The 20,956-nt window shown below is 27.5% G+C and overlaps 5 protein-coding genes across 5 annotated transcripts; 3 read left to right on the top strand and 2 right to left on the bottom strand.

The window, feature by feature from the left end:
- The first annotated feature begins 404 nt into the window (after positions 1-404).
- On the top strand, positions 405-1,557 carry LOC130669605 (DNA repair protein XRCC1-like). The gene has a single exon (XM_057472592.1). The coding sequence runs from the start codon at positions 550-552 to the stop codon at positions 1,243-1,245; it is 696 nt and encodes a 231-aa protein (XP_057328575.1). The 5' UTR covers positions 405-549; the 3' UTR covers positions 1,246-1,557.
- A 617-nt stretch (positions 1,558-2,174) lies between these two features.
- Positions 2,175-4,483, bottom strand: LOC130669604 (nucleic acid dioxygenase ALKBH1-like). Its single transcript, XM_057472591.1, has 3 exons — positions 4,231-4,483; positions 4,057-4,162; positions 2,175-3,781 (listed from the first exon to the last, which is right to left on the bottom strand). The coding sequence occupies exons 1-3, from the start codon at positions 4,315-4,317 to the stop codon at positions 3,066-3,068; spliced, it is 909 nt and encodes a 302-aa protein (XP_057328574.1). The 5' UTR covers positions 4,318-4,483; the 3' UTR covers positions 2,175-3,065.
- Positions 4,484-8,637: 4,154 nt separating this feature from the next.
- On the top strand, positions 8,638-10,821 carry LOC130669603 (DNA repair protein XRCC1). The gene is made up of 2 exons (XM_057472590.1): positions 8,638-10,339; positions 10,404-10,821. The coding sequence occupies exons 1-2, from the start codon at positions 8,988-8,990 to the stop codon at positions 10,546-10,548; spliced, it is 1,497 nt and encodes a 498-aa protein (XP_057328573.1). The 5' UTR covers positions 8,638-8,987; the 3' UTR covers positions 10,549-10,821.
- Positions 10,822-11,632: 811 nt separating this feature from the next.
- LOC130669811 (proteasome inhibitor PI31 subunit) lies at positions 11,633-17,082 on the top strand. Its single transcript, XM_057472899.1, has 5 exons — positions 11,633-12,018; positions 12,157-12,306; positions 13,280-13,551; positions 13,734-13,913; positions 14,455-17,082. The coding sequence occupies exons 1-5, from the start codon at positions 11,872-11,874 to the stop codon at positions 14,582-14,584; spliced, it is 879 nt and encodes a 292-aa protein (XP_057328882.1). The 5' UTR covers positions 11,633-11,871; the 3' UTR covers positions 14,585-17,082.
- A 915-nt stretch (positions 17,083-17,997) lies between these two features.
- On the bottom strand, positions 17,998-20,912 carry LOC130669812 (PRL-1 phosphatase). The gene is made up of 4 exons (XM_057472900.1): positions 20,772-20,912; positions 20,112-20,243; positions 18,396-18,562; positions 17,998-18,225 (listed from the first exon to the last, which is right to left on the bottom strand). The coding sequence occupies exons 1-4, from the start codon at positions 20,886-20,888 to the stop codon at positions 18,114-18,116; spliced, it is 528 nt and encodes a 175-aa protein (XP_057328883.1). The 5' UTR covers positions 20,889-20,912; the 3' UTR covers positions 17,998-18,113.
- Between the last annotated feature and the right edge of the window lie 44 nt (positions 20,913-20,956).

The following is a 20,956-nucleotide window of genomic DNA, read 5'->3' as shown; positions in this document are numbered from 1 at the left end:
TGGAGCATTTTCTTTCACTCGACGTTGTCTCCTTTGCCATAACGATAAAATTTTCTTGGCTTCTTCGTTATATAAGAAGTTACGGCTTTCTAATTACGACTAGTGACTACTCATAAATAAAAAATATAATCTAATAATTGTGAAAACGATAATGTAAATGATTACCATTCAAGTGCTAATGCACTTGCACAAAGACATTTTAGTTTTTAAAATAATATACCAAGTCATTCTCTCCAACTTGGCTGGAAATTTAAAGTCAGAAAACTTCAAATTTCATGAACAAGATGTCACTGAATTTTTCATTCAAATTCCCGCTAAAAATAATTGTTTTGTTCCCGCAACTGACACCATGCTTTTATAAAAACATTTATTTTTGTCAATTCAATTAAAAAAACAGACAAATTAATTAAAAAAAAAATCAACAAACGTCAATTAAAAAAAAACAAAATTTGAAATTTAAAAATTACTCAAGTGTTTCAATTGCGTTTTATATTTACAAGTGAGATTATGTTTTGAAATAAAAAATTATTTATAAATGAATAAAAAAACATGATTATTAAATTAGAAAAAATAATAAGCTGCTCATCGGAGCATCCAAATTACCCAGCATCAAATCTCCTGTACAATCCACCACCCGGACCATGGAAGTGCGCAAAACCTGGGGAGATGTTGGCGACAGTAATTTTCCATCTTCCAGAACCAACTTGCATAATCGGCCTTGACGTTGGTAATTATCGTTCCTGTGTCGTAGTTATCACCGCATCAACTTCCGATGAACCTGACAACTGGGTCCCTATTGTCAACCACCAGTTCCTGACACACGACGAGGCTGCCAACAATAAATTCAAAGACCAGGTCCAGCTGTTTACTAAAAAGGAACTAAACTCTGATACCATGAAAATAAAATTCGATCGTGTCAAGGTAACTTGCATGCAGTCTGCTAATTTGAAAGAATTATTTGGCCTGTCATTTATTACTCTAAGGACTGAAGTTGAAGTTGATATGGGAATTGACGTCTTTGGGAGATTTAAACTGAAGACCGATGACAGTGAGAACAAGTCTAAGTTGAGCTTCAAGGAACGATACATGAAATTGTTTCCTGATAAGCAGAAGAGTTATAAGGAAGAACTGGTGGAGAAGATCAAGGAAACTGGGGTAAAGATACTTAAATATCCTTGGAGACGATATGCTTTGAGTGGCAGTGAAAGGAAAGCTGATGAAAGTGAAGAAAAAATAGAGGCATGAACTTCACCAGCACCTCCACCGAATCCTTATGAACAGGAAACAGACTCTGATTCTGATGGAGATAACTGACATATTTTATAACTGATTTTAAGTTTAAAAATATGATACTGCAGTTAGCCGACAATTTTTGGATTTTTTTTCAAAGCGACAAATTATGAATAAAACATTTAAAAAAATTGCACTTATAGTTTTTTTAATTTTCTATATGTGCATATTTTTGGTTTTTTTTTCTTGTAAACAAATCACTATCTTTGAAAATTTATTTATTATTTACTTAATTATTTGTTAATATTAATAATTAATTTATAAAAATTAGTTACTGTCATTTTTATTTTCAAGTTTTAAAAAATTGCACTTATAGTTTTTTTAGTTTTCTACATGTGCATATTTTTTGTTTTTTTTTTCTTGTAAACGAATCGTTAAAAAAAAATTTAAAAATTTTGAATTGTCTGGTAACTTGAGGCATTTAAAAATAAACATGTATCTATAAAATGACCACAATTTATTATTTGTTAATAACTGTATATAATATTTATAAAATTAAACTTTAAGATATTTTTCTTAAAATAAATTTCACTATTTTTGGAAATTTATTTATTATTTACTTAATTATTTGTTAGTATGAATAATTAATTTATAAAAATTAGTCACTGTCATTTTTATTTTTAAGTTTTAAAAAATTGCACTTATAGCTTTTTTAATTTTCTACATGTGCATATTTTTGGTTTTTTTTTTCTTCTAAACAATTCATTGAAAAAAAATTTGAAAATTTTGAATTGTCTGGTAACTTGAGTCATTTAAAAATAAACATGTATCTATAAAAAGACCACAATTTATTATTTTTTAATAACTGTATATAATATTTATAAAATTAAACTTTGAAATATTTCTCTCAAAATAAATTTCACTATTTTTTGAAAATTTATTTATTACTTAGTTACGCCAATACCTATTATATCATGAGTGTAAAAGTAGCAGACATAAGACAATTTTTAAATTACATACAAAAAAATAAAAGAATTCAATTGATAAAATAAAAGAAAAAGCGTGTACTGATTGTAGAATCTTCTAAAAGTCCATTTTTTGGTTTTTTGTTTAAACAATTTCATTTTATTATTTAAAAATTTTAAAAAATTGTTAGATGTCCGCCAACTACTGTCATATTTATATTAATGAAAAATCAGTACGCGCATTTTTTAAATTTTATTATTTTAGTTCATTTATTTATTTATAAAATTTCTCATGTCTGCTAAATTCACATTTATGAGTATTGATGATACGCAAATTAGCAGATGTCCGATAATTTATAAGTTTTTATAAAAAAATTCGATATTACGAGTAAATTACTTTAAATATTTATGTCTTATAAATAATTTGATTATCAGACGGCTAAACACCGAAAGATTTTATCAAAATTAATTCCTTGATTTCAGTGATCTCTAGTCTATTTAAAAATTAAGAATTAAAATGGTTAAAAATATTCCAGTGGCATCACAAAATTTTATCCTAAACTCTGCAATAAAAGAAGCCACGAACATAATATTGAAATCTTTAATAAAAGATCCAGCATTTAATCAATCAGCCACTCGGAAACTCACGATATACCAGCCCAGTACATGAGTATAAATAATTAGATATATTTTCTTACTGAATGGCATTAATTGCTGAAAATATAATCAATGTCTCCAACTGTCCATTAACTAGATGACTTTCTATTCATTAAAAATTTTTTTTCCTACTAATTATCATAATTTAATATAAAATTTATTTAAACTGTACAACAAAATATATTTATATTTATAAATAAATAATCAAATACTTTAACACAAATTACGCTGTCCAGGTTTCAAAACTTGTCTGACATTGATATTGATCCTCGTTTCATTGATAAAAGTTTTGGCTTTACTCCAGTCATGATCACTATTTAAACAAATGCCTTCATCTAGTTCCCAAGTCAAGGATTCATCAGCTAAAATCCTGGGAACTCCATGATAATTCAAACGCGACTGCCCGGTCATGATGACAACATCGCCACTGCGAATAAAAATACCATTGGCTGGATCCTCGAGCTTTGAACCCCCGATTAAAAAAACCGCTGTCTGTCCAAAGCTTATGGAGATCAACGGGGCATGAAGATCAACTTCCGAATGATCAGTATGACCAGCAAGGGTTGAGTTCATGCGATAGTAATTAATTATAGCGGCTTCAGCATTAAAATCTTTAAATCCAAGTGCTTCGGCAAATACTTTTGACATCTCAGCTAAATCTCCTGGCATTTCTGTTCGTATATCTTCAGAGTAATGTTTAGTATCCCAGTTATGATGGTACCCCATCGTTGCCCAACGCGATTTAGGAATCAAACCAACCGCACGGTCGTCGCTTCTCGTACAAACATCCCACCAGGTCTCGTTGTCTTCCAGAAGACCATGCGCATCTATATTTAATTTATTTGGCTTCCTCGGGTAATCTCTCAGGCACTTTGTGATCCAGTGACGTTGTCCAGCAGACGTAAATGGATTTTTAATAAATATTAAACCTATTTTTGAATTTAAAATTTAAAATAGACATCATTAAAAAAACTTATCATCAATAATTATTGATGGATGACAGACTACTAATTTTAGGATTTTTTTTCCAACGAATCTGTCAGTAAAAAACAAAAAACAAAAATGCACATGTAGAAAATTTAAAAAACTATAAGTGCAATTTTTTAAAATATTTAATTTTTTATTATTTGTCATTTTAAAAAAAATCCAAAAATTTTTAGACGTCACCTGACTTTAGTATCATTATCAATAAAATTTTCTATACCTGGTATATCATTAAATTCATATATTTTCCATGATGATACATCTGTCAATCCTAAAGCAAATACTCTTGGGCATTTTAATATCCATTTAGCAGATACTTGTCTAACCTAAAAATATTAAATCAAAGAATGTAAATTCAAAATTTAAATTAGCGAATAAAAAATTGATATATTACTTTTGTGGAATTATTAATATCAATGACGTCTTCAAATTTCGGAGATGGATTACGACTTTTGTAATATTTGAAGTGATCTCGGAACATATTTATTCATATTTGAATAATTTACGCTGCCACTTTTTAAATTGGTAATGTAGATTTTCTCCACTTTCACGCATGCGCACGGGACACTTTGTAAATAACCCGTAATCTTACGGCACCCATGCCCACATTCTTTTATTTTTATATTTTTAATTATTTAATTCATTTATTTGTAATTATAAATTTGTCTCATGCCTGCATGACCCTGAAGTTAGCTCTTAGCCCTTAAAAAAAAGTTTAGTTAAAGATATCTCCGAATTGGAGCACTTTTCAGAAATTCGCTTAGGGGGGATTTATTTTTCGGGAAATTATCTACAAATGGTAATGATGAAAATACTTTTTTTACGCGCCAAAAAATTTTAAATTCAAAAACAAAATTTTAGGAAGCTCTCACAAAGCAACCCATTATCAAATATTTATCAAATTTGATAATTGAACATATTTTTTTATTAAAAAATGATGGTTTCAGTCATTTTTTAAATTAATATATTAGTTTTTTCTGGAGCTCATGACTTCGCAAAAATTCATTACACAAAAAAAAAAAATCATCATTTCTTCATTTTTGAAAAATCTGACGATGGTGTTTTTTCAATTTTTAAAATTTTCATTAATTCTTTTAATATCTTCATCGTTAGATTTTTAATTTAAAAAATAAAAGCATTTTTTTTTTTAATTATCATTTTTTGATTTGTTATCCGATATCAAAATTTTTTAAAAAATCAATAGATGAAGATATTAAAAGAATTAATGAAAATTTAAAAAATACCATCATCAGATGTTTTAAAAATAAAGGTATGAATTTTTTTTTTTTAAATTTATTATCATTTTCTGGCTTTATATTTGATATCAAAATTTTTTAAAAAATCAAAAGATGAATTTATTGAATTAATTAATGAAAATTTAAAAAATTTTAAAAATACCATCATCAGATTTTTCAAAAATAAAGGCATGAGTTTTGTCTTTTTTAATTATTATCATTTTTTGATTTGTTATCCGATGCCTGCTACATTTACACTCATTAAATTTCGCTCTTCGCTTTTCGTCAGCACAATTGCAAAAATCTGCGTGAATCAGCCCTTACTTATCGCTATTTTTTAGTAGAAAATATTTAAAAATCAACTTGATAAAATGAACATGAGTTTTTTTATTTACAATCTAGTATTTTGTTCTATGAAACTTTAAAATGATATTTGATATTTATAAATAATCGTTAATTAGGATAAAAAAATGTTAGGCTTATGACAAATGTCAGTCAATTGATTAGGAAGGATAGAGCAAGAAATGAAATTTTTTATGACCTGATCAGCAAAGTCGAATAAAAGGTTGCAAAATAATAATAACAGTACGCGTATTTATTTAAATTTCATTTATTTATTTATTTACAATTTATAAATTTTCTCATGTCTTCACACTCACATTGATTTGTTGAAATAAAAACCGAAAATTGTTAATGATACTGAAGTTAGCCGACGTCTAATAATTTTTGAAATTTATTTGAAACGATAAATAAGAAAAAAAAAATATTTGAAAAAATTGCACTTTTAGTTTTTTAAATTTTTTACATGTGCATATTTTTAGATTTTTTTTTTTGTAATTTATTTGTTGAAAAAAAATCCGAAAATTTTTTATTGTCTGTTAACTTCAGAATCATAAAGTTTTTAAAATGATGAATTTAAAACAAAGTACTGAGGTAATTTTTAAATTACTCAATGTCCTGTAAAAAAATTTTAATCAAATCATTAAATTTTTTTTTTTGGTGAATTACAAATACTAGACATCTATCTTATTTAATTAATGACAAAACAATTAATAATTAAAATATTTCTAAACGGAGTAGATTTATTCGTCAGCTGGTTTTGAAAGTTAGCTCAACACTTCATTGACACTCTCTGGCATACTAATAAAAATTGCTTGACCTTGACGTGTTGAGAGTGGAGCACTACCTCAACGCTTCGCTTATGAGGCGTGCAAAAGAATAATTAAATAAACGACAAAGAAAGAGAAATCAATATAAAGCAGTGTAACTTGATTCTATACTTGGATGACGTCATAAATACATCCAATCTTCTTACGAACTCCAATTTTTAAAAATGGCATGATTAAAAAAAAAATTATGAATTTATTAGTTTATAAATTTGAATAAAAATTAATTTTTTTATTGAAAATAATTTTATGAAAAATAAAAACCTTGGGGCTGATTTCCCGGTAGTGACTTAATAGGTGTTACTAATCTGGAGCGCTTTGTCTCTGCAGTCTGCAAAAAATTTTTAAATTTTTATTCTCTGAGAAAAAGCGCCATTACAATTTTTCCAAAATTATCGAAAAACTATTATTTTTCATAGAGAGCACTAGAAGTGAAGAACAAGATGGGCCGCGATTTGGTTGCCAGAGAGAATCCCTGGACAAAAGTAGAAAGGCTCCGATAGGAAAGAGTCGAGGCTGGCCGCGTTGAAGACCTCGATCGAGTTATCAAGGTGCGGACGACGGTCAAAACCGGCCTAAATGAAAAATCGTCCAGGACAATTTTATACATCGAATTGGTATATAAGTTTAATTTCAAAGATAAAGTTTTTATTGAACCATTGATAGAAAACATTAATGTCTTGATGTAATATAGGATAAACTATAATACAATCCATAAATGTAATAGTCACTTTGTCAAATGACAGAGTTGTACTGACACTGGTAATGTTGATAACTTTGGAATTTAACAGTTCTGAGATATGTATCTTGCCAGGGACACTACACAGCGGCTAGGCGCGATCTCGTGGCGAGCATCGAACTACTTCCGCTACTGCTGCCTGGTACTGGTGACTTTCCTCTCCTCCATGCATATGTTTTAAGCAATTTTATTATTAAGATATTAACTTGTGTTTTGAACATTTTAATTTTTTCATGATTATTTGCTTTAAACGCAAAATTATCATAAATTACACATGTACACGCTTGACGGAGGAAAATTTTCTAATTCACACCGCCTAAATTTAATACGATACTTAGTGTAATTTTCACACCACAATTTTTACATAGACATTTACACTTCACCGAGGCCAATAATATTTTACAGTGTAGAGAAACTAAAATTTGAAAGACGCATTTAGGTTTTCATAACGTACAAATGAAGAACCTTATTAGCTAAAGGAAAAAATTTGTCAGCTATTTATATTGATCCTAAATGTTTTTTAAAATTATCCGATATTTTTGCGAATTATAACTACATCGAAAAAAAATTAACTCGAATCAAGAAAAATGTTCTTGATTCAAGAACACTTTTCTTTAATGATTCGGAACATCAAAATTTTCTTGCACCAAGTAAATAATTATCTTACAATTTTTATGTTGAATCAAAATTTTTTTTCTCAAAGTCAACATATTTTTATGCTTAAATCGAAAATTTTTGTACGACAGTGCAGTTTAAGTATTCCAATTTATCATAAATAATTGATATAAATATTTATTTCTATTTTCAAAATACTTTTAACAACTGAAGTTTCTTAAAAAAATTAAGAAAAAAAATTTTTTGGAAAAAAAAATTCTTTGAAAAATAATTTTTTTAGAAAAAAATATTTTTGCAACAAAAAATATGTTTGAGAAAAAGTTTTTGATAAAAACTTTTTGGTGATTTAAAAACATTTATTTACTCAATCATTAAGTTTTGAAAAAAGATTAAAAATCCATATCCTGCCTACATTTAACTCAATTACAGTAACTTCAAAATTTTAGTTCCATTAACTAGATTTATATTTATAACAACTATACTTATCCAAAAAATTAAAGGAACAAAAAAATTTTATGAATTTTTGGAAGGCTGTATTTTCGTGAAAAATAATCGTATCGAAAAAAACAAAAAAAGCAAATTGAAGCTTGAAATCTCTAGTTTAAAGATCTTTCAGCAAAAGATTTTTTCAAGCCACGATTTTTGCAGAATCATAAGAAAAAGGTCGAGACAAAATTTTTTGCATTATTTATTCAGTAAATGTAAGGTAAAGAGAAAAAAAAAATTTTTTTCCGTAGACCTAAAAAACGAAACTAAAAAATTTGGAAAAATTTTGTCTCGACCTTTTTCTTATGATTCCGCAAAAACCGTGGCTCAAAAAATTATTTTGCTGAAAAATCTTCAAACTAGAGATTTCAAGCTTCAATTTGCTTTTTTTGTTTTTCCGATACGATCATTTTTCACGAAAATACAGCCTTCCAAAAATCACTAAAAAATTTATAAAATTTTCTTGTTCCTTTAATTTTTTGGATAAGTGTAATATACCAAGTCAGTTTCTCTCCAACTTGGATATCAGGGTAACAATATATGAATAAAATAAAATAAAAGTAAACGTTGAATACATGCCCGTGCTAGCACGAGAGTGTGCCAATAGCCACTCTCATGTAGAAAACTTAAAATTTCATGACACAAGATGTCACTGAATTTTTCATTCAAATTCCCGCTAAAAATAATTGTTTTGTTTCCGCAACTGACATCATGCTTTTATAAAAACAATTATTTTTGTCAATTTATTTAAAAAAACAAACAAGTTGATTAAAAAAAAATTAATAAACGTCAATTAAAAAAAAACAAAATTTAAAATTTAAAAATTACTCAAGTGTTTTAATTGCGTTTTATATTTACAAGTGAGGTTATGTTTTGAAATAAAAAATTATTGATAAATGAATAAAAAAACATGATTATTAAATTAGAAAAAATAATAAGCTGCTCATCAGAACATCCAAATTACCCAGCATCAAATCTCCTGCACAATCCACCACCCGGACCATGGAAGTGCGCAAAACCTGGGGAGATGTTGGCGACAGTAATTTTCCACCTTCCAGAACCAACTTGCATAATCGGCCTTGACGTTGGTAATTATCGTTCCTGTGTCGTAGTTATCACCGCATCAACTTCCGATGAACCTGACAACTGGGTCCCTATTGTCAACCACCAGTTCCTGACACACGACGAGGCTGCCAACAATAAATTCAAAGACCAGGTCCAGCTGTTTACTAAAAAGGAACTAAACTCTGATACCATGAAAATAAAATTCGATCGTGTCAAGGTAACTTGCATGCAGTCTGCTAATTTGAAAGAATTATTTGGCCTGTCATTTATTACTCTAAGGACTGAAGTTGAAGTTGATATGGGAATTGACGTCTTTGGGAGATTTAAACTAAAGACCGATGACAGTGAGAACAAGTCTAAGTTGAGCTTCAAGGAACGATACATGAAATTGTTTCCTGATAAGCAGAAGAGTTATAAGGAAGACCTGGTGGATAAGATCAAGGAAACTGGGGTAAATAATTTTAATAAACGTCAAGAAAGTGATGATAAGAAGCCAAAGAAGAGGCCGCTGTTGGAGAAATTGGAGGCTGGGAAAAGCGATGAAGTTTTTGGTAAGAAAAATGATAGTTTTAGTTCAACTTCAGGTAATAATTATAATAATGACAGTAGTAATAATAAAAATGGAAGATTGTGTGATGTTGCCAGGACACCTTTTGGTGACATCATTCCAGCTGAGGTCAAAAGAACTCCTAAGCAAACAAATGATAAACAGAAGACTAAAATAGACAAAGTGGAACCCAAAGCTTCGACTTCGAAACCTGATGAGAGTAAAAATAAATTAACTAATAGGATAAATAGTACTGATGGTGATGGTGATGGCAAATGTTCAGTCTGCGCTAAAAATTCAGATGTACTTTGCAAGACTTGCAAAAAATTACCAGCTCCGAATCGCGACAAATCTCCGCCATGTAAGAAACCCAAAGTCGCTGAAGTTCCCAAGGCGAGGAAGGAATTTTCTAAGCTGCTAGAAGACGTTACGTTTTCGCTGAGCGGGTACGTGAACCCGCAACGGGATGAAATTCGTAGGAAAGCGTTTAAAATGGGCGCCAAGTACGTCGCCGATCCTAATACGACAACCAACAGATGCACTCATCTTATTTGCGCTTTTAAAAACACGCCCAAGCATCAGCAGCTCAAAGGACACGCTAAGATTGTCTCACATATTTTTATTGAAGAGTGTTTCGACCATAAGAAAAGGTAATTTAATTTTTTATTGTTCATTTGTTGATGGAAAATTTTAATGGAAGTTTTTTTAAATTAGATATCCTTGGAGACGATATGCTTTGAGTGGCAGTGAAAGGAAAGCTGATGAAAGTGAAGAAGAAATTGAGGGATCGACTTCACCAGCACCACCACCGAATCCTTATGAACAGGAAACAGACTCTGATTCTGATGGAGATTACTGACGTATATTATAACTGATTTAAAATTTACAAGTATGGTACTGAAGTTAGCCGACAATTGGATTTTTTTTCAAAGCGATAAAGTATGAAAAAAAATATTTTAAATAATTGCACTTATAGCTTTTTTAATTTTCTACATGTGCATATTTTTGGTTTTTTTTTTCTTCTAAACAATTAATTGAAAGAAAATTTGAAAATTTTGAATTGTCTGGTAACTTGAGTCATTTAAAAATAAACATGTATTTATAAAAAGACGACAATTTATTATTTATTAATAATTGTATATAATATTTATAAAACTAAACTTTAAACTATTTTTCTCAAAATAAATTTCACTATTTTTTGAAGATTTATTTATTTTTACTTAATTATTTGTTAGTATTAATAATTAATTTATAAAAATTAGTTACTGTCATTTTTATTTTCAAGTTTTAAAAAATTGCACTTATAGTTTTTTTAATTTTCTACATGTGCATATTTTTGGTTTTTTTTTTTCTTCTAAACAATTCATTAAAAAAAAATTTGAAAATTTTGAATTGTCTGGTAACTTGAGTCATTTAAAAACAAACATGTATTTATAAAAAGACCACAATTTATTATTTATTAATAACTGTACATAATATTTTGAAAATTGAACTTTAAAATATTTTTCTCAAAATAAATTTAACTATTTTTTGAAAATTTATATGAGTGTGAATGAAGCAGACATCAGACAAATTTAAAATTATTAATCAATAGACTAAATGATTGATAAAATAAAATTTAAAAAAAAAGCACTGATGGTTTTTTCAATTTTCTACACGTGCATTTTTTTAAAATTTTATTTTTTTAATTATTTACTCAGTTTATTTATAATTTTAAATTCATTTGACGTCTGCTACATTCACACTCATAAATTTATTTATTATTTACTTAATTATTTGTTAGTATTAATAATTAATTTATAAAAATTACTTACTGTCATTTTTATTTTAAAGTTTTAAAAAGTTCGCGCGCTTTTGTTTTTAAAACAGAGATGACAGCACTATTGTAAAAAAGCGGTTTTAATTTTTATTTTAAATTCATTTTGGCTTAAATATTTAGACATAAAAATAATAAAAATTCAAAATTACATTTCAAAACTAGTCTATAATTAAATAAAAAATTTAATTGTCTAATTATTAAAAATTTTTAAAAGTCATTGGAAAAAATAATAAACGCGTACATTACACCGGGTGTCCATTTTTAAAAAGTGACTTGTGTTATTGCGATTTAATAGCTGCGTAAAAAAATACATTTATTATTTAATTTACGTAATTAATATATAATTAAACGTTAGTAATAATAATGGCCAATACTAATGATTATTTTGGTTTTGAGCTTTTAAATAAATTAGTGGACGATAAATTAAACAAAAAAGAAGATGTCTTGATACTTTTCGCTCATTGGTTTTTTATTAAAAATGGTTTTAAATGTATCGGACTTGGAGATTCTGTAAGTAACTGTCTTTTAATTTAAGTAATTAGTATAAATTTAATCATCAGTTGTAATTATTGATTGCAATTTAATTTAAATCTTCAAATGTCAAAAAAAAAATGATCTTAACCTAAATGATGTATTTTTTTATTGCAGAAAACAGTTGAAGCTAGTGTTGAAGGTAACGAATTATTACCAGAAGAATGGAACCAAAAAGATCATTATTCATTGAGATATTTGAAAGAAGGACAATTATATATTTTGCTTGGAAGGAAATCTGATAATAATTTACTGCTTAATCTTTTGGTAATAAATTACTGTTATTATTTATGATACTGAAGTTAGCAGACGTCTAATAATTTTTGAATTTTTTTTCAAAACGATTAACTGGAAAAAAAAATATTTTAAAAAATTGCACCTGTAGTTTTTGAAATTTTCTATATGCGCATATTTTTAGTTTTTTTTTTTTTTTAATTAATTTGTTGAAAAAAAAATTTGAAAATTATTAATTGTCTGCTAACTTCAGGATCATTATTATTTATGACACTGGTTAGCAGACGTCTGACAGTTTTTGAATTTTTTTAAAAACGATTTACTATAAAAAAAATATTTTGAAAAATTGCACCTATAGTTTATTAAATTTTCTACATGTGTATATTTTTAGATTTTTTGTAATTTATTTATTGAAACAGAAGTCCGAAAATTTGCAACGGTCTGCTAACGTCAGGATCGTTATTATTTTTTAATGATGATGAGCAGGCATTTGATGATTTTTATTTACAAGTCACTTGTCAGTAAGATGAGTGTGAATGTGGATGACAACTGACAGTTTTTTAAATTTTTGAATATGTAAATAAAGTGCAGGTAGAATAAAAAAATTTGAAAATCCGTATTTGATAAAAGAAAATTCAGTACGCGCATTTTTTTAAATTTATCAGCTTTAAGATCTGCTACATTTACACTCATGTCAGTAAGAAATTTTTAAAATTGAGCACAAAAAAGTCAAGTCCTGATAGATTTTTACGAAATTTTCCTGTCAGTATTTAAATTTTTAATTTAAAAGAAAACAAATTTTTTAACATCTGATATTTTTTAATGAAAAAAAATAAAAATATGCACGTGTGGAAAATTTTAAAAACTACAGGTGTAATTTTTTCAAATATTTTTTTTTATAATTTATTACTTTTGAAAAAATTCAAAAATTAGTAAATGTCGGCTAACTTCAGTATCATGATATTTTTTTTAAGGATTAATTGATGACTGAATAAATTATTTGCAGAGAGTTGATGACAATGGAGTATCAAATGTTAAATTCCAAACAGAGACAATAGTAAACAGCATCCATGGGCCATTGACGACATTAATTCCAACTTATCAAGAAGTGATGAATAAAATACGTGAAGACCTTGTTGAGCCGGTGTACACCGGTACTGCAAGAGAAATGTCAACGCAGACGACTCAAAATGAATCACAAGGACGACGATTGCCTAATCCTGACAACGATCCACTGAGGGTAGGACCACCACATATTCCTCAACGACCACCACGTTGGTAAATAATATTAAAGTTACATAAATTTACAGATATCCAATGATTCAGATGTCTTTCCTGACCTGTGGTCATTTCCTTACCACTGACTCCGTCTATCCTGTAATCTTATTCATTACTTTACCAATAATTGTTTTATTGATCAAGTGATTACTTAATTATTTATTCATTTATTTGCTTCTCAGGGATCCAGCATCAGATCCACGCGCAGTTGGTCGTGCAGACTTGGATCCATTTGCTGGAATTGGCCCGCGCGGCGGTGGCATGATCTTTGATCCATTTCAACAAGACCGCAACCTGCCCAATCCAAGATATCCTCACCCTAATCGTCCTGGCGGGTTGGGTGGTCCAGCTTTTTTACCACCGTATGTATTCTAATTTTTTTTTACTGCTAATTAACTCAGCAACTCGTAATCCAATGACTATCAGTACGCGTCCGCAAATTGTTACTTTACTAGTAATTTAATTACTGCCAATTAAAATCAATGATGGCCTTGCACGATTGTTAATTTTATTAGCAATTAATACAGTAAATTTGTTTATTTACGTGATAGATTCACGTGGTCAATAGGTATTGGATTAAATTATCTTCAATTAAGGCACAGTAGTCTTATAAATAACAATTTATTTGTTGATAGTAAAGTTAATTAAAATGACTGACTAATTTAAGAAACTGATACTCTGACAAGAGTTTTTTTTCAGACACTTGTCATCTAATTACAATAATTAAATTTACTTATCAGTTTTTAAAAATTTAATTGGAGTTGCTATTAATTTTTTTTTTAATCTTATGTGGCCTAATTTAAATAATCGATACTCAAATTTATATAAATTTTTTATCCATCTGACAGATTGATGATAATTAAATTTTTAAATTCAATTTAAATATTTAAATAATTTTTTCAGTGGCGCAGTACCACCAGGTGCAAGATTTGATCCTTTTGGACCACCGGACAATGACTTGCCACGTCCGTCACGAAGAAATCCCGACCACGATCATCTTCCACCCCCCGGTTACGATGACATGTTTATGTAAGACTAAATTTACTGTTAAAGAAAAATTTTTTATATCAATACTCCACTATATTGTCTACTAAAAGTGTTTAAATAAAAGACAAATAAAAAAATGAATTTTAGTTGTGCTTTTTGAAAAATTTACATTTTCTTTTTATTGAAAAAAAAATTCATTTACATCAGTATTGTTTACATGAGTTTTCATACGGCAACTAAAAATTAACGTTGCAGACAAGTCTTCAAACAATACACAATACAATTAAATATTTTTTTTTTTTAATGTTTGTTTTTTTTTTTTTTTTTTAAGAAAATTAGCATTTAATTATTAGACAGCAAATAAAAATAAATGTATAAAAAAAAAATTAGCAAAAGCGCATCGTAATTAGACATTCAGCTCATACAGTTCATCAAAATATCTGTGATATTTATTACAATATTATTATCATCATTAATATTTATTAATTATATTAATTAATAATTGAAAAGCCGTCGAAACGAACCAGTTAAAAAAAAAATTACCTCCGTTTCAATGAATTAATTGTTATTTTTTTTTTTAATTAAGTAATTTTTTTTTTCGGTATGAACAGCGAAAAATTAATATATCACAGTCGCGCAACACAGAATACTCGTCTTTAGAGACCTGACGACGCTTGTAGAGATGAATCGATGCGCGATTTTAAATAAATCATTTTATTTTTATTTCTATTTTTAAATTTACAGAAAAAAAAATTTCTTGGCGCGAAAAAATTTTTAGTTGTCTCAAGAATTTATTTGCATTATGAATTAAAAAAGAAAATTTTCTTGGGTCGAGAAAAAAATTTCTTGAGGTAAGAAAAATTTTTTTGCTCCAAAAAATTTTTCTACACAGAAAGAAAATGAGTCAAGAAAATATTTTTCAAGATGAATGTTTTCGAGAACAAAGTTAAGATTTTCTTGAACCGGGAAAATTTGTTTTGGTTAGGAAATTTCTACTTTATCCAGGAAAATTTTAATTTTCAAAAAAAAATTTCTTGAATCAAAAATATTTACTTTCAGTCGTAAATTTTCTATTTTCTGTGTAGTCTTGAAAAAATTTTGGTTTTATTTCAGTGTGAAATTTTTCTAGCGCCAAAAAAATCTTTTTTTCTGTGTACAATTTTTCACTTTAATTTTAATTTATAAACGTGGTAACTAGTAATTGCTTTCAAAAAAAAATTCCAGTTCATAAGGAAGCAAAAAGATTTAAAAAAAAAAGAAATGAAATAAAATTGTACGCAATTAATTGGCATTACAATTTAAACAAAAGATTACATTTATTTTTTAAATATATATATTTTATTTAAATTAATAATAATTGCTATTAATTATTATTAATAATTAATTAGTTTTAAGTATAAGCTAAGGTTCAATATGTTTTAATAATTACGAACGTCCATAGTCCCATCCTCTGACAAAAAATATTGCAGTTTGAAACCGTAAAAAAAAATATATGTGTACCAGTAGTTTATTACTTTTATTTTTAATTAATAATTAATATTTATTACTTAGACTTTTTTTAGTCATCACATGTCTATTGAAGTGAATGTACCGTTAAATTATAAATTATTCACGGTAATAAAATATATCAGTAGACTTAAATATAAATACAAAGCCCGCGAATTAATTTAAATTCAAATGAATAAAAAAATGATTATGAGTTAATTAAATTATTGTTCCAAAGTTGTTATATTTATTTATGTTATAAATTTATGTTTAACTTGACGTCATTCTCAGACAGTTCCCGCCACTTTTCAAAAATATGCAGATAGAATTAAAAAAAAAAAAACTTATTAGTTGTTATCAATTAGGAATTAAACAAAATTTTAAAAATAAATTTGAGCCCAGAAAATTTGAAAATTTGAATTCTGAAATAGACAGGAAGATTTTACTGAAATTTATTTTCCGAATTTCGTTGAACTCCCAATTGATATCAACTGTCAGTAATTTTTTGATACACTTATGACAGCTGTCATTAAAAATTAAAAAAAAATGGGGCACTGTCTGAGAATGCCCTTAATTATTTTCAAAATAAAATAAACGGACGGCTTTGATAAAAATATAACTTCAGAACAATGAAATAAGTATTCAGTGCATTATGTTTACTAGGTGACCAGAAAATACGTTTATATTTATTTAAATATATGTTGTACATTCACAGCAAAAGACAAGTTTTATTATCAAGATGTAGATTTTAAGTGAAATTTATATTTAAGTTTCGATTTTTATTTTTTTTTTGAACACAGTTTTGCGTGGCGCACAGCGTCACTGACAATTTTACAAAACTTACAATCAATTTTATCAATTTTTTATTATTTATTAAAAAGGTGCAGTCGTAGTTTCAAAAATTTATCGAACGGGGATCTGATTCGCTTGTTGTTTTTTTTTATGTTTAATAGCTTTCATAAAATTGCCATTGAGCTACGATTCATTTGAAAGTGATATATATTTATATATAATAATAATAATAAAAATTATTATTATTATATAGAGTTGATAAATTTTCAGACATTTTAAAAAACAAGTCGATCGAGTCAATGCAGAATCCAGATCCAATAGAGAGTTTTAAGAAAATCCATCGGCATGCCAGTGGAAATGCAACGACTAATTAAAATTAATTAATTAATTAAACTAAATTAAAAATTTAAAAAAAACCTCGAGACATTTTTTAAAATTTGACTATCTATATATTTATATATATATTTATATAATTATTTATTGTGATGTTTTGGTGATAAATTGCACAATTTAAGACTTTTTATTAAAGTCTCTAACGGATAATTGTATTGCTATTTAATTAATTAATTTACTGCTCGAGGTTTTTTTTTTGTTAATTAATTTCATCTTATTGTCGAGGATTTTTTCTAAGTATTGTCATGGCAATGAGATTATTAATTAATTAATTAGTTAATTTATTTATTAATTAAAATTAAAGTTAAATTATTTAAAAATATCAACCACGACAAATACAATTTATGATATATATTGGACAGGTGCGATTATAATGTACAAATAATTTATTAAAAATTAATTTTATGTATAATTTTTTTAATTAATTTTTGTCAATTACTATTGCGGATACTGAGTAATTTCCGCGCACATGAAAACCGCGATATGAATTTATTTTGAGTAAAATAAAATAAATTAAATGTACAATAGGATACAGAAGTATCAAAAAATTAATTAGAAATTTAAATTTGTATTTTATTTTTGTTTTAAATCATTTTTAAAGTTTATTATTTTAAAATATAATAATAAAATAAAATATACAAATTTATGAAAGATTTAATTTACAAAATTTCATTGGCAATAGCCGGTTGCATTTCCATTGATAGGCCGTTTAGTAGGTATATATGTATATATATTTATATAAATATATAAATAATCGGTACAATACGTCACTTGTCACGTGTGTATGTGTGCAATTAATGTAAAATTAGTTAACTTTTTTTTTGCCAATTATCAATTATTTAGTTGATTTTTAAATTATTGTTATTTTTGAAGAGAACCCCGCTTTAAAAAAAGAAAATAAGTTTCTATTGGACGCAGCACGAGTTCTTCTGGCCGTTCTTGAGTTTAAGTCGAGACTTTGGACGATATTTCTCCAAGTACGCTAATTGTTTTGAATTAATGGCTCCTCGTCTCTTCCTAAATAAACAAATATTTTAAAAAATTAATAATAATAATAATAATAGTAATTATTTAATTACTTAATTGAAGCTGATGTAAATTAATATTTTTATAAGCTGAGTAGGAAGGAGTTTTATTTAATTACTGGGATAATTAAAGTAATTTAAAAAAAAAAAGTGTATACGTACTCTCTGATAAGAGCAACGGCATCCTCGTACTTTAGTCCAAGTTCAATTAGAGCAAGTGCTACTAACACAGGCGCTCGACCCAGTCCAGCGACACAGTGTACCGCTACACATGCCTCGGGTGTCTCACGGAATCGGTTTTTTAATAACTCGAACCACTCATCAACCACCTAAATTATTAATATATTATTATTGTTAATAGTAGTAATGGATTTGTATTGAAAAATTGAGTATTTTGAATAATAATGGAAATTTTATGTAAATTGTTTTATCGACTTGTGATTTAAAGACATTCTCAGACAGTCCCAAGTAGCACAGAGACAACTTTACTTTTAAAAGGATGACAAATTTTTTGTTGTCTCATAGTCATCTTTTTTGGTATGAATACGACGGTTGCGTAACAGTTCAACCAAAGACAAAATAACCGACGACAAAATAACCGAATGACAAAATGACAAAATTACCGCCCTTTTATCATGATTTTTGTGTGTTTTGTCGTCGGTTATTTTGTCGCGTTATTTAAGCGTGACACCGAATACGACATGCAAATGTTGGTTCCGGAGACAGAGAAAATTTGTGTTGTTTTTCCTGTCTTATGTCAATTAAAAAGTCATTGAGATGTTGAGTCATGAGATTTACTTTTTGTCGTCACTTGTGTTAAGTCTTCAGTAGATATTTTTTTGTGACATAAATTTCTGATCATTTTGTCAACATATTGGTGTCTTGTCGATATGTCAAAAAGTAGCATGAAAACTGATATCTTATAGATGTCACAAAGGCAAGTGTGCTGCTTGGGTCTCTCTAGAGCGGGTTCAGAAATACACTGGAGATGAAAAATTACCTATCCAGGTGTGATTAGTACCTTTGTAATGTTAAATCCCACCTCTGGTTCGACCAGAGGATATTTCTGAACGCAGGAGTTGAATATTTTTCTCTTCTAGAGTGTGTTTCTGAACACGCCCCAGTTTTTTAAAAATATTCTATGACTTTCGACTGTTATAAGGGTACTTAAATTTTGCTTAAAAAAAAATTAAGGCATTAATTGAAAAAAAGACGACATAGTTGCAATTTTACTGAGATATAGATTTTAAAAAAATTACTTATGGTTGTTATCAATAAGAAGTGATTTGAAAATTCGAATTATTAAATTGACATGAACATTTTATTGAAATTTATGTAACGAATTTCGTTTACTTCTAATTGATAACAACTGTAAGTAATTTTTTTTTTAAATATCTCGGCGACTATTGAAACTACGGTTTGTTTTTTTCAATTAATTAAAAAAAAACTGGGGGGTTTTGTCTGAGAATGTCCTTAAATAATTACTTTCAAACCAGCATTGAAATTCGTAATTTCAAAGCCAATTTCACACCGATAAGATTTACCGGATTTAAAATCTATCATAATTTGAATCTGTAAAGCGGAAAATGTTTGATTCCTGCCCGGTAAATTTATTTATAATTTTATTTAAAACGACAGTTTAATTTTAGATTTAAATTGTCTTGTTCTGTTTGGCTTCAGATATTTAAACTGTAAGAAGGTTTTAATGCAGATAATCTCACGTCGGATTATTACTAACTTTGTTTTTAATAACTTATTTTATTAATCTGGTGATAAAACGTGTTATGGAAATAGGAAAGCCGTAAAAAATTTTAGAATGTAAGAATGAATGGAACTGTGATAAATTTTTGTAAGTAATTATTTTAAAAAAATAGTTACCTCATTTGGTGGAAATGTACCGTCATCAAAAACCAAATCTAAAACATTTATCCCTTCAGTTTTAAGCTCTTCAACTTTGTACGTTGGTTCACAGACCCTCACTACCTCTTTCACATTGTGCTTCTTCAGTTCCTAATAAATAGACAAATTATTAATTATTAATATTAGTAATTAAAAAAAATAAATTAATTAGAGACCGTCACGGTTTTGTATCAAACTCATCGGAATGTCAAATATTTTTATTTCAAATTAAAAGTACAGCGCAAAGGAAAAAAAAAATTTCATGTTTATTTATCTAGTATAAGAAGAAAAAAATATTTAAATTTACAAGGAGTCGCAAGTCAAAGAACTCGGAATTTTAAAAACTAAAGATTAGTTTGAAAAAAAAGTGTACCGGGAATAAATGATTCTATTACCGGTTCAGTAAATTTGAATACTAAGTTACAAAAATTTAAATTAATTACCGCGAAAATATAAATAATTAATTAAAATATTTATAAATTAATATTCAGTCAACGTTAAGTTGTGATTAATTTTTTACAGTACGTTAAATATTTAAAAACGTGACCTACATACTTTTGAATTTGGCGGTAACGGTAACGGTCTCCTTAAATAAAATATCAAATAATTAAAAGTAAAAAAAAAAAAAAAACAACTTACTTGGATAAAGGTATGAATGGTCTGGTCATTGGGCCGATCAGTAATAAGGAATTTCATATTTTTGTATTCAATTTCGGCAGGTGCCGGTCTGATATCTTTAACTCTCATGTTGCTCATTTCCTTTTAAACAACACGGGTTCAAAATAATATTTTTTTTCACAGAATAAACTGAAGAAAAAATTATT

Source organism: Microplitis mediator, chromosome 6 (assembly GCF_029852145.1).
Source record: "Microplitis mediator isolate UGA2020A chromosome 6, iyMicMedi2.1, whole genome shotgun sequence".
Lineage (NCBI taxonomy): Eukaryota > Metazoa > Arthropoda > Insecta > Hymenoptera > Braconidae > Microplitis > Microplitis mediator.
The sequence above is the reverse complement of the archived record's forward strand: the minus strand, read 5'-3'. Positions and strand labels throughout refer to the sequence as shown.

What these genes read in the sequence shown, in the direction of transcription:
- LOC130669605 (XM_057472592.1), top strand. Translation starts at nt 550, where the DNA reads ATGATTATTAAATTAGAAAAAATAATAAGCTGCTCATCGGAGCATCCA.
- LOC130669811 (XM_057472899.1), top strand. Translation starts at nt 11,872, where the DNA reads ATGGCCAATACTAATGATTATTTTGGTTTTGAGCTTTTAAATAAATTA. An exon ending in ATTTACTGCTTAATCTTTTG is followed by an intron (nt 12,307 to 13,279) that starts GTAATAAATTAC and finishes AATTATTTGCAG; the next exon opens with AGAGTTGATGACAATGGAGT. An exon ending in CCTCAACGACCACCACGTTG is followed by an intron (nt 13,552 to 13,733) that starts GTAAATAATATT and finishes TTTGCTTCTCAG; the next exon opens with GGATCCAGCATCAGATCCAC.
- LOC130669604 (XM_057472591.1), bottom strand. Translation starts at nt 4,317, where the DNA reads ATGTTCCGAGATCACTTCAAATATTACAAAAGTCGTAATCCATCTCCG. An exon ending in ATATTAATAATTCCACAAAA is followed by an intron (nt 4,163 to 4,230) that starts GTAATATATCAA and finishes TAATATTTTTAG; the next exon opens with GTTAGACAAGTATCTGCTAA. An exon ending in TGAATTTAATGATATACCAG is followed by an intron (nt 3,782 to 4,056) that starts GTATAGAAAATT and finishes ATTCAAAAATAG; the next exon opens with GTTTAATATTTATTAAAAAT.
- LOC130669812 (XM_057472900.1), bottom strand. Translation starts at nt 20,888, where the DNA reads ATGAGCAACATGAGAGTTAAAGATATCAGACCGGCACCTGCCGAAATT. An exon ending in CCATTCATACCTTTATCCAA is followed by an intron (nt 20,244 to 20,771) that starts GTAAGTTGTTTT and finishes TCTATTTATTAG; the next exon opens with GAACTGAAGAAGCACAATGT. An exon ending in GCCGTTGCTCTTATCAGAGA is followed by an intron (nt 18,226 to 18,395) that starts GTACGTATACAC and finishes TTGTTTATTTAG; the next exon opens with GAAGAGACGAGGAGCCATTA.
- LOC130669603 (XM_057472590.1), top strand. Translation starts at nt 8,988, where the DNA reads ATGATTATTAAATTAGAAAAAATAATAAGCTGCTCATCAGAACATCCA. An exon ending in TGTTTCGACCATAAGAAAAG is followed by an intron (nt 10,340 to 10,403) that starts GTAATTTAATTT and finishes TTTTTAAATTAG; the next exon opens with ATATCCTTGGAGACGATATG.